The sequence below is a fragment of the Zosterops lateralis genome (genome assembly GCF_965231275.1).
Source record: "Zosterops lateralis genome assembly, chromosome: 9".
Classification (NCBI taxonomy): Eukaryota; Metazoa; Chordata; class Aves; order Passeriformes; family Zosteropidae; genus Zosterops; species Zosterops lateralis.
The window spans coordinates 29,393,663-29,407,155 of NC_139769.1; the positions used below are offsets into that span (position 1 = coordinate 29,393,663).

The 13,493-nt window shown below is 50.2% G+C and overlaps 1 protein-coding gene across 3 annotated transcripts in view; it reads right to left on the reverse strand.

Moving 5' to 3' along the window:
* Positions 1-578: 578 nt before the first annotated feature.
* RXRG (retinoid X receptor gamma) overlaps positions 579-13,493 on the reverse strand; it is a gene marked incomplete at both ends in the record, with an annotated part of 36,412 nt that continues 23,497 nt past the window's right edge. For 2 of the 3 annotated variants that reach the window (XM_083867082.1, XM_083867083.1), the window contains 9 exons: positions 579-726; positions 1,427-1,532; positions 1,834-1,925; positions 2,655-2,787; positions 3,389-3,518; positions 5,121-5,281; positions 7,654-7,833; positions 8,478-8,622; positions 12,029-12,288. In XM_083867082.1, the coding sequence (XP_083723208.1) occupies positions 579-726; positions 1,427-1,532; positions 1,834-1,925; positions 2,655-2,787; positions 3,389-3,518; positions 5,121-5,281; positions 7,654-7,833; positions 8,478-8,622; positions 12,029-12,288 (1,355 nt within the window). The remainder of the gene's footprint in view (positions 727-1,426; positions 1,533-1,833; positions 1,926-2,654; positions 2,788-3,388; positions 3,519-5,120; positions 5,282-7,653; positions 7,834-8,477; positions 8,623-12,028; positions 12,289-13,493) is intronic. The other variant, XM_083867084.1, reaches the window with a different exon arrangement.

Sequence of the window (13,493 nt, forward strand, 5' to 3'; positions counted from 1 at the left end):
TCAAAGAGTCCAAGAGGGTTTTTTTTAAGATGGTGAAATGGAATGTTTGGAGTCACAGCAGCAAGTGTCTCTAGGTCTTTCCTTAGCACAAACAAGAAGCAATACCTGTCTTCTCTTGGCTAGAGGACTGTGTCCATCAGCACAAACAGTGATACCCCAAGTGACATTCCTGCCCTGATCTGGGCTGTCCAAGAGCGTCAAGGAGGGTCCCTCAGCCCCATCTCAAGCTGGACCTGTGACCGCAGCAAAACAGGACACTGCTCTGCCAGCTCCAATCAACACCTCACTCATTATTTGTTTTGTTGACTTTTATTGAGAATGAAAAAATAATTTAAAGCAATTATCTGTACAGGGGGGCAGGGGGATGGTTAGCTGGGTAGAGGATCTGTGACCCCCCCTAGACAGGCCAGGGAGGGTTTGAGGGGGCGATTTACAGCTGTACAAAACCACGACAATCCCACCGAGGAGCAGCGGAGGGCGAAGGACATCCCTGGAGCTCTCACAGGCTCAGAGCAGAGGGGCAGGAGGCTGTGCAGGGGCACGGGGGGCCAGGGGCTGGCCAGATAGGGGCCACACCCTCAAGTGACCTGCAGGGGTGTCTCCAGCATCTCCATGAGGAAGGTGTCGATGGGGGTGTCTCCAATCAGCTTGAAGAAGAAGAGGTGCTCCAGGCACTTCAGCCCGATGGATCGCAGCGCCGGCAGGCGCAGGAGGAGTTTGGCAAACCTGAGAAAGACCAGAGTCAGAGGCACAAGGGAGGCACTGGCTGCCCTTTTCCACCTATTTCCAGGCCTGCACCAGCCCAAATTCTCCCCAAAAAAATTGCTTTGGGGCATTCTCAGATTTAGATTCCCTTAAAATTTCAAGATAATTTGTTGACTTGTGTGGAGGGAATATGCACTTTCCAAAACAGAATTTCATATTTTTAAAACTTAAAAGAGAAAAAAAGAGAAAAAAAGAGATATACATTCAGATTCTTCCACCAAGATCTGAACATCTTAACACCTTGCAAGACTTACACCTCCAAGGTACCATTTAAATCTGTCTTCAAAAAGACAGATCAAGAGGGTGTGCGGCCCCTCAGCTGCCAGTCACTGCTTCCCGTTTGGAGGAGCAGCTGGAAGGGGGTGCAGCCGGCAGCCTGTTCCCTGTTCCCCCTGCCCACAGCCCACTTACAGTGTCTGTGGTGCCAGCCAGAGCCAAAAACAGCAGAAGATTCTGCGGGCAGTGGTAGGGACCGACCCAGCAGCCGGCGCTTAGAGAGCTCGGCCAGCAGAGGGTAGGATTGGATTGGAAAGCAACAAAATTCCATCTGAACGGCACCCTAAAAGCTCGGGATTTGGGCCCTGTGGCTCGGGCAGAGCCAGGACAGCCCCAGTCTCCTCTCTGCAGGGCGGGTATCACACTGCCTTGCCGGGGCACTCACCGCCCTGGCTGCTCAGGGTATTTCTGCTTCGTGTAGGCTTCCAGCGTGGCATAGACCTTCTCCCTCAGCGATTCCACCTCCGAGGGGCTGGACAAACCCTTGGCATCTGCTCAAGGGAGAAAAGACAGGTGGGGAAAGGATCTCTGCAGAGGGGGTCCTTACACGGTGTGCATGGGCAGGAGAGGACTCTTGCTCTCTTTAATCGTGTATCCAGGGACTGGGACAAATCTTGCCCTACTGGGAATGTCCCTGCCCATTGCAGGAGGTTGGAATGACATGATCCTCGAGGAACCTTCCAACCCAAAGCATGAAATCTGTCTGCAGCCCTGAAGCTCACTGTCACAGTGACCTGCTGTGACCCAGAGGGAGTGCTTGTCACCTGGGACTGTCCCCAGCCTTGGGCTTACCTGGGTTAAACAGGACAATGGCTCGGAGGCAGCCCAGCTCTGACTTATCCATCTGCATGTCTTTCATTTTGGACACCAGCTCTGTCAAAACCCTGCGTGTGGAGGACATGGGTGAGCAGACAATCAGAGACCAGTTTCTCCACTGAAAAGCATCTGGGACCTGCACTGGAAAGATCCTCAGTTCTTCTCTGCAGGAAGAGAGGCATCTTTGAGGCACAGCCATTCCCCACACCGCTGTTCTAGAAGTGCATCAGCAACATCCAGGGACCTGAGCATCAAATTTGCTCCTGTTCTCACTTTGTTCAGCATGCAGCCCTCACAATTTGCACTCACTCAAGGAAAACCACATGGGTTTTCGCCACTTTTTAATGTGTAGTGCAAAACAGGCACTGTCCTTACACGTGTGAGGTGTGTAAAGAGTGGTGAGGCAGTGTCCTGCCAGGCAGGGAGCAGGCATGGCAGGGACAACATGTGTGCAGTTGTTACACAAGCAATTTGGGGTTTAAGGCTTTGCCATCTAAAGCTCTTGGTGAGCAGTATTAGGCCTAGATACAGCTACAGTAAACTCTCAAGAGAGGAGCATTCCTCCCCCTGCACATCCAACCCAACATCTGCTTCTGCACCTGCAAATCCCTTCCCACTGTGCTTTTACCCCATTCCTGTTTATTAAGCCAACCAAACATCCCCTGCTCATTCCAAGCTACTTCTTCCCCAAACCACAAAGGATTTGCTCTAGTCCCCCTTCAGGACACGTTTCCCATTCAGAGGGGAAGGCAGAGCCAGTCTGGCCACCCCTGCTGGGGGGTGAGAGCAGCAGGTACCTGTCGAAGATGGAGCCCACACCAGCACTGTGGGCACTGCTGCGGTGCACGTGCAGACCCGTGGCCAGGAGGATCCCATCCTGCACCGACACGGAGCGATGGGAGAAGGAGGCAATGAGCAGCTCATTCCAGCCTGCAAGCACAGGAGTGCAGGACACGTGAGGCAGTCTGGCCAAAAACCAGTCACACATGGAGCAGCAAGGCTGGTTTCTCCCTGCTGGCCTTAGACTAAACTCAGAGGAGAGTTGGCACCTCAGGTACCAGCTGCACCCCTTGCCAACACTGCAAGGGGTGGCCTATCCCTTGGAAATATTTGGAAAATGCTCTCAGACAAATGGTGTGATTCTAGGGATTGTTCTGGGCAGGGCCAGGAGTTGGGCTTTGATGATCATTGCAGCTTCCCTCCTACTCAGGATACTCTATGGTTCTATGACCCTGGACCAGCAGCAAGCAAGGAGCAGAAATTGGCTCAAAGGGAAAAAAAAATTACAAAAAAAGAAAGTGGGAGAATATTCTGGTTTTCTTCCTAAGAAACATATTCCTAGTAACTCCAATCCCTTTACAAACCACAGATTCTATTGCCCCATCCACAACCTCTGCCAACTTCTCAGAACGTGAGATGCAGGAATTGATTGGCTGAGGATTGCACATTCCCCATCCAGCCTGGCTGGTGCTGCACACAGCCCAGAGAGGGGCCAGGGGCAGCAGGGACAGCCCCAGGGAGGGGACACTACCTGCCCGGAGGAGAATGACTTGGTCTTCCAGTGTCAGGTCGGAGAAGTGCGGGATGCGCTTGGCCCACTCGACGAGTGTGAAGAGCTGCTTGTCAGCAGCATGGCAGATGTTGGTGACAGGGTCATTTGTCTAACAAAGAGGGGAATCAAGAGGAAAAGAGCAGAGAGAAAGAGAATTCATCAGTGAAAAAACGTTGATAATCACAATCTGTGCTGCACATGGTATGGAGTTAATGATACTCAATGCCACAAGTCCAACACTCAAACTGCCAATAATCTCAGCCGGGCTGGAAGAAGGTTGCCAGTAATCTCTGGCTGTTGGGAAGAGCAGATATTTGTTACCACTACCCCCTCTTGCAGCCAGCCAAGTCAGCTTGATGCCTTGGACTGGCTATCTAGAACAGAGCCTAGACAAGATTAAGAGAATAAAAATGGATATTTATTAAAGGCTTCCAATAGGTTCACAGCCTCCCAGAGGGGCTACACCCAAGATGGACAATGGTCAGGAGTTTTTCAGACAGATACAAGTTTTGGTTCATTTGGTTTATGGTTCATTTCAGGGGTTAATCCTCCAATTACAGCTTCAGGTAATGAAGTCACATTCCCCCATTTTGCTCCCCCAGTTCACTGTTGTTTACATCTCTGGGGCCTGAGACAGTGAGGTGTCCTTGAGTTTCAGGCCTAAAGGGATTGTTTTGTCTGACCAAAATGTGAAGAGAGTAGCCAATACTCTATATGGAGTTCAGAGTTGTACACTAAAGCAGTACAGGATTTGAAAAATACAAAAGCTAAAATTCTAAGGCATCCAGCTGATTGCTAGACTTTTCTGTTTGCTTGTTGTCCTTTGCAAAGCAAGTCCCTTGTGGCCAGCTGGTCCCCCAGGCATATCCAAAAGCCAGGGAGCAGCCCCTGAATGGGAATGAGCAGCGGTTTTATCCACACCAGTAAAACCACAGCAGTAAACCTGCTGTGTCCAGCTCTACCCTGGTCTTGGCCACAGGGGCAGACAAGAAGTGTTCATGTGTGAAAGCCAGCACAGGGCTCAGACTCTCCAGCATCTATTTCCCTGTCAGCTCATTGAAACTAAAGGAGACATGGAAAAAAATGCTTGGAAAATAAAATATAGGCTATTTTCTGGTCGTCATTCAGAGCAGCTCCAAAAGAAAAACTGTTGGTGATTTTTAGGTGGTGTGGAGCAAAATCCCGGGTCCTGGAAGTCCCTTTGGGAATTTGAGGGTTTTGTGGGATTTCTGGGGAGGGATTTGGGGGGCGGGGGGGGGGGGGGGGGGGGGGGGGGCGTGCGGAATTTGGGAGTAATTTGGTGAGGGAATTGGGGAAATTTGGAAAGGGATTTTGGGGGGATTCTGGGGAAATTTGGGAAGAGAGTTCTGCAGAATTTGGGGAGGGAATTGTGGAAATTTGGGGAGAGATTTGAGAGGCAATTTGGGGGGAATTTGAGTGATTTGGGAGAGAATTTGGGGAGGTTTCCTGTGGAATTTGGTGGGGGAATTTTGATGGCATTTGGGGAGGATTTTGGTGGAATGTTGTGGTGGTTTTCTCATGGAATTTCAGGGCATTTCCTGCAGAACTTTGGGGGAGATTTTTGGGGGAATTTTTTGGGAGAAATTTTTTGAGTGGATTTGGTGAGGGGGATTTTGGATGGAATTTCATAGGGCGTTTGTCTGCTCACAGCCCCTCATCTCTGGCTGCAGGTGATGCCAGTGGCTCTTACCGAGGTCTCTGTGCCCACATCACTGTACGCCTCCGTTTTGGGCTCCACTGCCAGCTCAGCTTCCAGGATCCTCTCCACGGGCATGTCCTCACTGCCACTGCTCGTGGACTCGGCCTCGTTCTCACTGCGCTCCCTGCTCCTCTGCCTCTCCTCCTGCACAGCTAGGGGACACAAACACGGCTCTCTGCACCCACACAGCACTCACCTGCTCACAGAGGGGATGAGAAACCCCCTCAGGAGGGGGAGAGCAGAAAATAAAATGGTATTTCAGATGTACACCCATTAAAACGGTTGTGCCCACACCAAGAGCTCCGAGGTTGCTGCCTACCACTAGGCTGGGGTTGCTGCTAGACCACTAGCCTCCAAATCTGACAAAAGATTGGGATTTCCAAAGTGGGAAGCTCCATAATAAAGGGAAGAGGAGCTGATACCTCCAGGTGGCAGCCTGGACTCGGCTATCACTTGATGCTGGAGGAGGCAGGAGGGACCCAGCACTCACATACAGGTAGTTTCGTGCTCTCAGCATGCTTCCAACAGTATGCTTCCAACAATCCCACAGCAGTCAAAGCATCCAGCAGCAGGGCTAGACAGTCCCAAACCCCCAGCTGGATTCACACATGCTGCTTGTCCCACTCCTGAGCAAAATCCGACCCAGTCTGGTCCAGCCCTGGTGTCACCTCTCCCTCTACCACCTCTTGTCCTAATCCTCCCCAACAGAAAGTTCCTTCTACATCAGTACCCCAACACCTTCACTCCCTTCTCCCCTCTCTGTATGTTTTCCAAAATAGCTCCTGACTGAAGGCACAGAATCATGACCTTCTCTCCAAAGTTCAGTTATTAACTCCCAGGTTGGTGTAGGACCTGTGTTAGTGTAGAACCAACCCTTGTGTGCAACCAGAGTCCTGGGTACACTTTTTTTTTTTTTGAGAAATCCCAAAGGGAAATGCAACAATCCTGCTTAAGAAAAGGAGTGACCAGCAGGCATTATATTTGGTTAGTTCACTGCTGGGGAGAAGTGGCAGCACCCAAGGAGATGGATCAGTAGGGCATCCAGTCTGGTGCTTGTGAGGGAGGGCAACACAGGACAAAAATATATGCCAACCAGCTGAGGGGAACATTTGTCCTCTTCAGAGTAATGGACAGGAAAAGCCATGTTTCTGAAGTCACCAAAATCTTACTGGAAGAAAGAACATGGCAAGGAAATACCAGTCCCATCACTCAGCTCCTGAAATCAAGCTGCACTCTGTCCCCAGTTTCTGCAGTTCCCAAAAAGCCCCTGTGATTGCTGCAGCCAGACTCCCACAGGATGCACCAGGATCCTGGGGTTTAAATTTTCACTCTCTGCAAAAGAAGTTGTGTTAACACCCCAGTCCTCTGAACCACTTTGCACCTGGCTGGAAGAGGGAGCTGCTATGCCTGGGATTAAGTTTTTGATTCCAGCCTGGCATTTTGCAGTCCCCTGCTGCCCTATGAGCTTGAGGCAGCACAGCTTTGGTGATGCTACAGGACAAGGATCAGCTCATGCCCAGTGTTACAGCTGCTTCCCTGAGCTCCTGCACAGGGAGTAGTCTGCATGTTCACAGGGGATCAGCATGGCCTCCAAAAGGGACAGCTACACTCCCTGCTAGCATTCAACCCTGAGGGCAGCTCTCTTACTTTATCTTAGGAAAAATGAGCTTAAATGCTGTGTTGGTTGTCACTTCCTGACCTTGCATCTGTTAGTATAATTTGGGAGACAATCCAGATCAGCAGGTGAGGCTACAGTGGAAATGATAGAGAACTATAAAATAAGAGATGGAAATAAATCATTCACCCTTATCCTCCAGTACATGAATTAGGTGGTGACAAATGAAGTCAGCAAATCAAAAACAAAAAAAAAAAAGGAAGCAGCTCTTCACAAAGGACACAAGAAGGCTGCAGGACCCCTCACTGCTGGGTGCTGGCCCCAGCAGAGGTTTACAGGTTTCCAAGGGGTCCAAGACATTAAGGGTCACTAACTAGAGGCAAGGCTGGGTCAAAATCAGTTAAAAGCTTCAATAGTCACCAGTGTTTGCCTTTAGGTGAGCAGAAAAATACATTGTTACAGCTTCCCCATCAGTCTCTTCCCTTATTAGCCCCTCTCCTCATGAGGAAAAAATTCTTCACAGAAGGGGTTGTCAAACATGGGAACAGTCTGCTCAGGGAGGTGGCCAAGTCACCATCCCAGAGGGGTACCTGGGATGGTAAATTCATCTACCTGGTAAATACATCTATCTGTATTTAGAGGACAGGTAGATGTGGCACTTAGGGACAGGGTTTAGTGGTGGAATCTGCATTGCTGGGCCAATGGTTTGACTTGAGCTTTAAAGTCTTTTCCAACCTAAACTACGATTCTCATTTCCTTTATGTAACAAGATCCAAAATACCCTGATGCTCTCAGTATGGGTCTTTGGAATGCACCAGCCATGGAGAGTCACAAAGAGCCTGAATTATCCTAACGAATGAAAGAAAATTTCTCCAATCCCATTGCTTTCAGCAACCCCAGCAGTCCTACCTTCCCTCTTCATCCCCATGGCGAGGCACTTCTGATAGCGGCAGTACTGGCAGCGGTTGCGTTGGCGCTTGTCGATGAGACAATCCTTGTTATCTCGGCAAGTGTAGATCAGATCCTTCCGGATCGTCCTCTTGAAGAAGCCCTTGCAGCCCTCACAGCTGTACACCCCGTAGTGCTTCCCTGGGGAGGCAAGGGGATTGTTGGGCAGGCAGGTATTTGCCTTTCCTTCCAGCGTGGAGGAGCTCAAACCAAATCCAAAGGTGGAAAAAAACTGGCTGCAGGGTATCAGCCTGAAATGGCTTCAGTGAGTCTTAGCAGCAATAGTGACCAGCAGCAGTCAAACCACAGGACCACTGTTTTCCTGTGATAAGGAGGGGCTGCATCCCAGTGGAGTGATGTGGAGCAGCTCAGCTGCAGAACAGCCACAGCCCGCGAACGGGGTGCACTGAGATGGAGAGGGTTTGCAAGGCTCACTGGGGTACTAGACAAAACCCAGACAAGTTTTGTCTGACAGACTGCCAGAACCCAGCTAACACAAAGCACTGGTGAATGGGAACACAGGGATTTTGACAGATCTACCTGTGGTAAACAGGGACAGAAGGTAAAATGAGATTATACACACAAGGGAGAAGAGCACAGTGTTTAGGTTTGCTCACTTTGGGGCACCAATCTGCAATACAGCCAGCCAGACCCAGCCAGGATGCTGCAATGCCAGTATGGCCCCAGCGAGCCTCCACACTGTTGAGTGTTAACCAAGCCTTTCTTCAGAGCACCAGGAGAGTTCTCACTGCACAAAGCCTTCCCCAAGAAAGAAAACCTCCTACCTGAGGACCTGTCCCCACAGATGGCACAGATGTGTTTGGCTAGGGATCCTGGACTTGTGGATGGATAATTCATGTTCCCCATCCCCGGGAGACCCGGCAAGGGCTTTACATCCTCCGAGCTGCTGACACTGTTCAGGACATTGAGCTGCAGAAGCAGAAACCACAAGATAGGTTTGAAGGGAGAGACTCACATCTCAATTAAACCATCCCCAAATGGAGCTGATCCTTCCCTTGCTGCTCCTTCTGGGCTTGTCCCACAAGCTTAACCCCAGCAAATCCATGGGGCTGCCATGGGCAGGCAGACATCCTCTGCTGAATCCAGCAGGAGGGGTTCAAACAGACACTAAAGTACCTATTGCCTGATGTTGTAACCAAAGCCAGGACTAAGCTGAGCTGGAGAAGGGCAGGCAGTAACCTCAGCTGCTCAGTTACAGCCTCCAAGCCATGGGGCTGGTGGGATCCTGCCTGCTTCATTAGAGGATGCTGATCACTGGCTGCTGCCAGCTGCAAGCACTGACAGCTTAGTAAAGATCTTTGCAGCCAGGTGGTTTGTTACAACCAAACCTGCACTGCTGCATGGCTAGGGAAGCTGTAATGGTGTTTAAAATATAAAGAATAAATAAAATTTAGTGGGTTAACTTCCCTGGCTCACAATATCTGCATATATACATGAAAATATGGCCAGCTGGTGACTCTCTGGGACTTAAGTTCCCAAACACTATCACAGGTGGCAGATTCGGGGTTACCAGATTATAAATAAATAAATAAAGGATTGGGCTGAGCATCTACGAATCAGCAGCTGTGAGGTGCAGGGGAAAGGATGCAGAGCCCCCAGCTGAGATCCTCAGGAGCTGCTCGTGGCTGCTGAGGTTAAAGGTTACAAACCCACATCGATTAGAGACCAAAGCCTGATGTTGCCCAGGGCTTGGTTTTATTGCTGTTTGCTTTGGAGCCACGTCAGGCAGGGCAGGGAGGATTAAGGGCCATTGAGCACATCCTGTCTGGGCAGACCAATGTCTCTTCAAGCCCACCATCAAATCGTCGGATTTGAGATGGCCACAACACTCAGAATGCTGCAATAAAACTTCAGAGGGCTTCAAGCATCAGCATCTTGTTACCTAGACATCTTTCATACCTTTTTCTATGTAGCAATCCTATGGGCAACTCCCCACAGCTCTGAGTCTTTCGTCCTTCTGCAGTTCCAGCTCAGCTACCTAACCCTGTCTATCCCCCACACAACCTCCTGTCCCTTCCTCCTCACAGCACAACCAGCAAACCCCAACTGACTGACTACCAACTAACTCACTATTTTATCACACCCATAGCTGTGAGGGCAAGGCTGTTCCCAACTCTTTGGTAATTAACACACTGCAATATATCGGAGGCAGGATTGCCTTTACCTCTATCTGTCTTCCAACATCAAATCACCTTCCCCAAGGTCGTGGGTTGAGGGCTGGGGATGGTTGTTCCACCCCTGAGTTTGTTTGGAACAGTCATGCCAATTTATCAGCTCAAATGCTTCTTTCTAGCAAGAAGGCAGAAGCAGGGATAGAAAACAAGGGTTTGGATGAAGACCCAGCTCGAGCCCTCAGTCCAATCTCTGTAACATTTAAAACAGTAGATTTCATGCATCTTGCTGAAAGTTCTCCATTTGCTCCAAGAAACTGCACATTTCCCACAAAGAAGTTGTAATTTGCACAGTAAACTTCAGTAAAGAGCAAGGGGTCATCCCACTGGAATTTTTTGACCTGTCATTAGAAATATAAAAATGTGAAGCCTGTTCTCATCTTCCCTCACTGCTGTCCCTTCATTTTCAAAGCTTCAAAGGTTTTAATAACATAGGACATAAAATTTTTCCAGCAAAAATCAGGAGCCAAGTTGCTTTGCTCCACTACAAAATACAAGTGTATTGGGGAAAAATTGCCCAGAGGAACAGAGGTTTGATGTCCCCAGCAGAGACTCAAACCAGGCACTGGCAACTGTAAATCCTTATGCTTCAAAATCCAGGCCAAGGAAAGGAGAAATAAACCCCTCGCCCCCACAAGTGTCCATCATCTTGGCAAAATGCTGAGCCAGGAGGAACTTTTTATGGTTTAAAATGTTGCTCAGGTACCACCTTTTCTTCCTTCCTGTCTGCACTTTGAAACTATAAAAGGGAGTGGGGATATATGGGAGGGGGACACACAGGGCAGTTTTAGCCATCAGTGTCCTTAGAGCTTGACTCCTGCAGGTTAAGTGCAATCATGTATGATATCTGGGACAACTGCTTGAACCCAAATCCATTAGCTGCCTCCCTGCTGAATCCCCAGGGCCCAGCTGTCTTCTTGCATTAGAGGCAACACAAATGGAACCCTCTCCTCAGATCTGGGAACTTGGCGTGGTGCCCAGGCTGGGGAAACCACTTCCCAGAGCATCCCCAATCCCAAAGGAAAGGCTTCCAACCAGCCAATAGTGCCCCAATTTCCTGTCCGACCATCTTGTCCTTGGTGCCACGGGCCCAAATACCATCAGATCCATGGGGAACACCTGGGTGGTGCAAGGGGAAGAGGGATTCTCCAGCATTCCCACTGCTGACAGATGGGGCCCACACAGGAGTTGAGGATGCTGGGAAAAGGTAAGCCAAATTTCATCCTCTTTCAGAGCTCTTCAGGGGCCTCCCTATACCATCCTCTCCCAGCCTTCCAGGTGCTAAGAAGAGCTTCAGGCATTCCAAGGAGTAGCAGCAGGGTATGGGACACAGAGGGCTCAGGGACCATCTTGCTTTTTCCTCAGCAGGAGCCATGAGACCTCTGAGCACTTCCTACCTACAGGTCCCACTAATAAAACACAAAATCCTATTCCTAAGAGGTAGAATTTTCACTTAGATCTGGACGTCCAAAACATTTCAGCTCTCTGTCAAAATTCCACACTGCCACCAGAAATGCAGGAGGTGATGCCAGGCTTTTGGAACAGCATGTCCCCATCCCACAGAGCCACCCTGGAAGGGTCCCAGCCCTAACATCTGGGCCTCCCCCCTGTGTACAAGGGAAACCTCAGCACCCACGTAAGCACAGGCAGTAAAGATGGGAGTGCTTCATTTTGCTTCAGGCCAACTTTATATGCAACACAGTAGGTGGCTGGCATTTAGTATTAACATTTGTCTCTCCCTAGAAAGTCTGCCTCCTTTCCAGATAATGAAACAAAGCAGATATGCTTTTGCAGGAGGAAGGGCAATGTTTCACGTGCTGCAGCCCTTGGCTATCCTGTCTGTTTCCATGTACAGTAATTATACACTGCAACAGACAGAGCAGAGGGCAGCTGGACTGCACCCACAGCGAGAACAGAGCTGGAAATTAGCTCTCTTCCCTTATCCTGTAGGGTATTTTAAAACTGGTGTGGCCTGTGTGTCTGTGCAAGGCAGATTTGTGCAGATTCATGTGCTAGAAGATGTCCTTTGCACCTGAGCTCCCTGAGTGGCCAAACTCCCCCCGAGCCAACCCTCTCTCTCAAGTTTTGGGACTTCACCCACCCTGCACACCCAAATGCAGCAAAGAAAGCCTGCACATCCCCACCTGTGGGCTGGCGTGTGTCACGAAATTCATGCCAGGGGCGGAGGACAGAGCCACGGGGTGCGAGCCCAGGGAGGAGGCGATGACCCTGTAGGGTGGGCCCAGGGCATTCACCGGGGAGCCCAGGGCGTTCATGGGCGATGGCAGCGCCCGCGAGGCATTGGCGGGGGGCTCGAGGTAGCTGTGGGGCCCCTCCACTGGATTCCCCGTGGGAAGGCCTGAGGACAGGCTCACGGACGTGGAGCCGGCGTGCACGGGGGAATCTGCAGGGAGAAGCAGAGAGATGAAGCGCACGGAGTGTACAGACATCGGCGGCCTGGCCTCGGCTGTGTCAGCTGAAAATGCCAGTCCAGCCCCAAAAACAACCAGCAAATCATGCTGTAAAGGGAAAAGAACAAAATGTGGGTTGTAGCACAGGAAAGTGAGTTAAGTACGGCAACAAAACTTAACGGGAAGATAATGTTTAATAACAAAATATTCCTTCTTTGCTCCAGGGCCTCAGCAGACTTGGAGCAAGGCACCACTGCCTGCCTGCCTGCCTCAGGCTGGTTTTCTCTGAGCTCTTCCCTGAGGTCCCATCTCCTTTGTCCAAGCTAGCTCTAGAGACAGCTCACTCCTGAAACCCTAAAATTCCCACCAGCCAGGCTGGCAGCTCTGCATGTTCCACATATCTCATGAAGCACCTCTGCTCCTTGGGATGGCTCCGGCCTTGTGCCCCCACGGCTTAGTTTTCCCCCTTCCCACCCATATGTGTCTCCATGGAGCCATTTCACGTGTTCAGTCTCAAAGCTGGATGACAGCATCTTCCACAGCAGCTGAAGCAACACAGGAATAGCTCATGACATGCCAGCAATGCAAGTTTCAGGACAAGGCAGCCACAAAACAAACTGTCCTTTCTTTTTCCTCATTTGTACAAGCCAGAGCAGAGGCTTGGGGCACACAGATGTGCCAGGGCACTCTCACAGCTGCAAGGACAGAGGGTTTCCTCCCTCCATGCTGAAGAGCTGCAGTGCACATCACCAAGCTGAGCCTCTCAGTAGCCCTATGAGATCAGTCTGCCCCTGAACCCTGCTGAGGAAGAGGTGGTGCAGAAAAACAATATAACTCTGATCATTGCCACTTCAGGGCAGACTCTAAGGCTGAACAGCCAAACCAAGGCCTAAATACTGTCTTCTGTAAGACCAGTCACAAGTATTCAGAGGGTATCTAGGCATCAAATGCCCACTAGTCCCAATGGGTTGTGTGTCTAGGTGCATTTTAAGAATTTACATGACCTTTTCTCCCTCCCTTAGAATTTACCAGCCCTAGTTAGCATTAGCTGTCATTAACATTTCTGTGAACCATTATTTCTCTGTTGGTTTTTCAACACAGGAGATCACTCCCCGGAGAAGCAAGGCAAAGATGTTGTGTGGGAAGGTCACACAGCTGGTTTTTCATGGCTGGCACAGAGGATATGTTCTCCCATTGC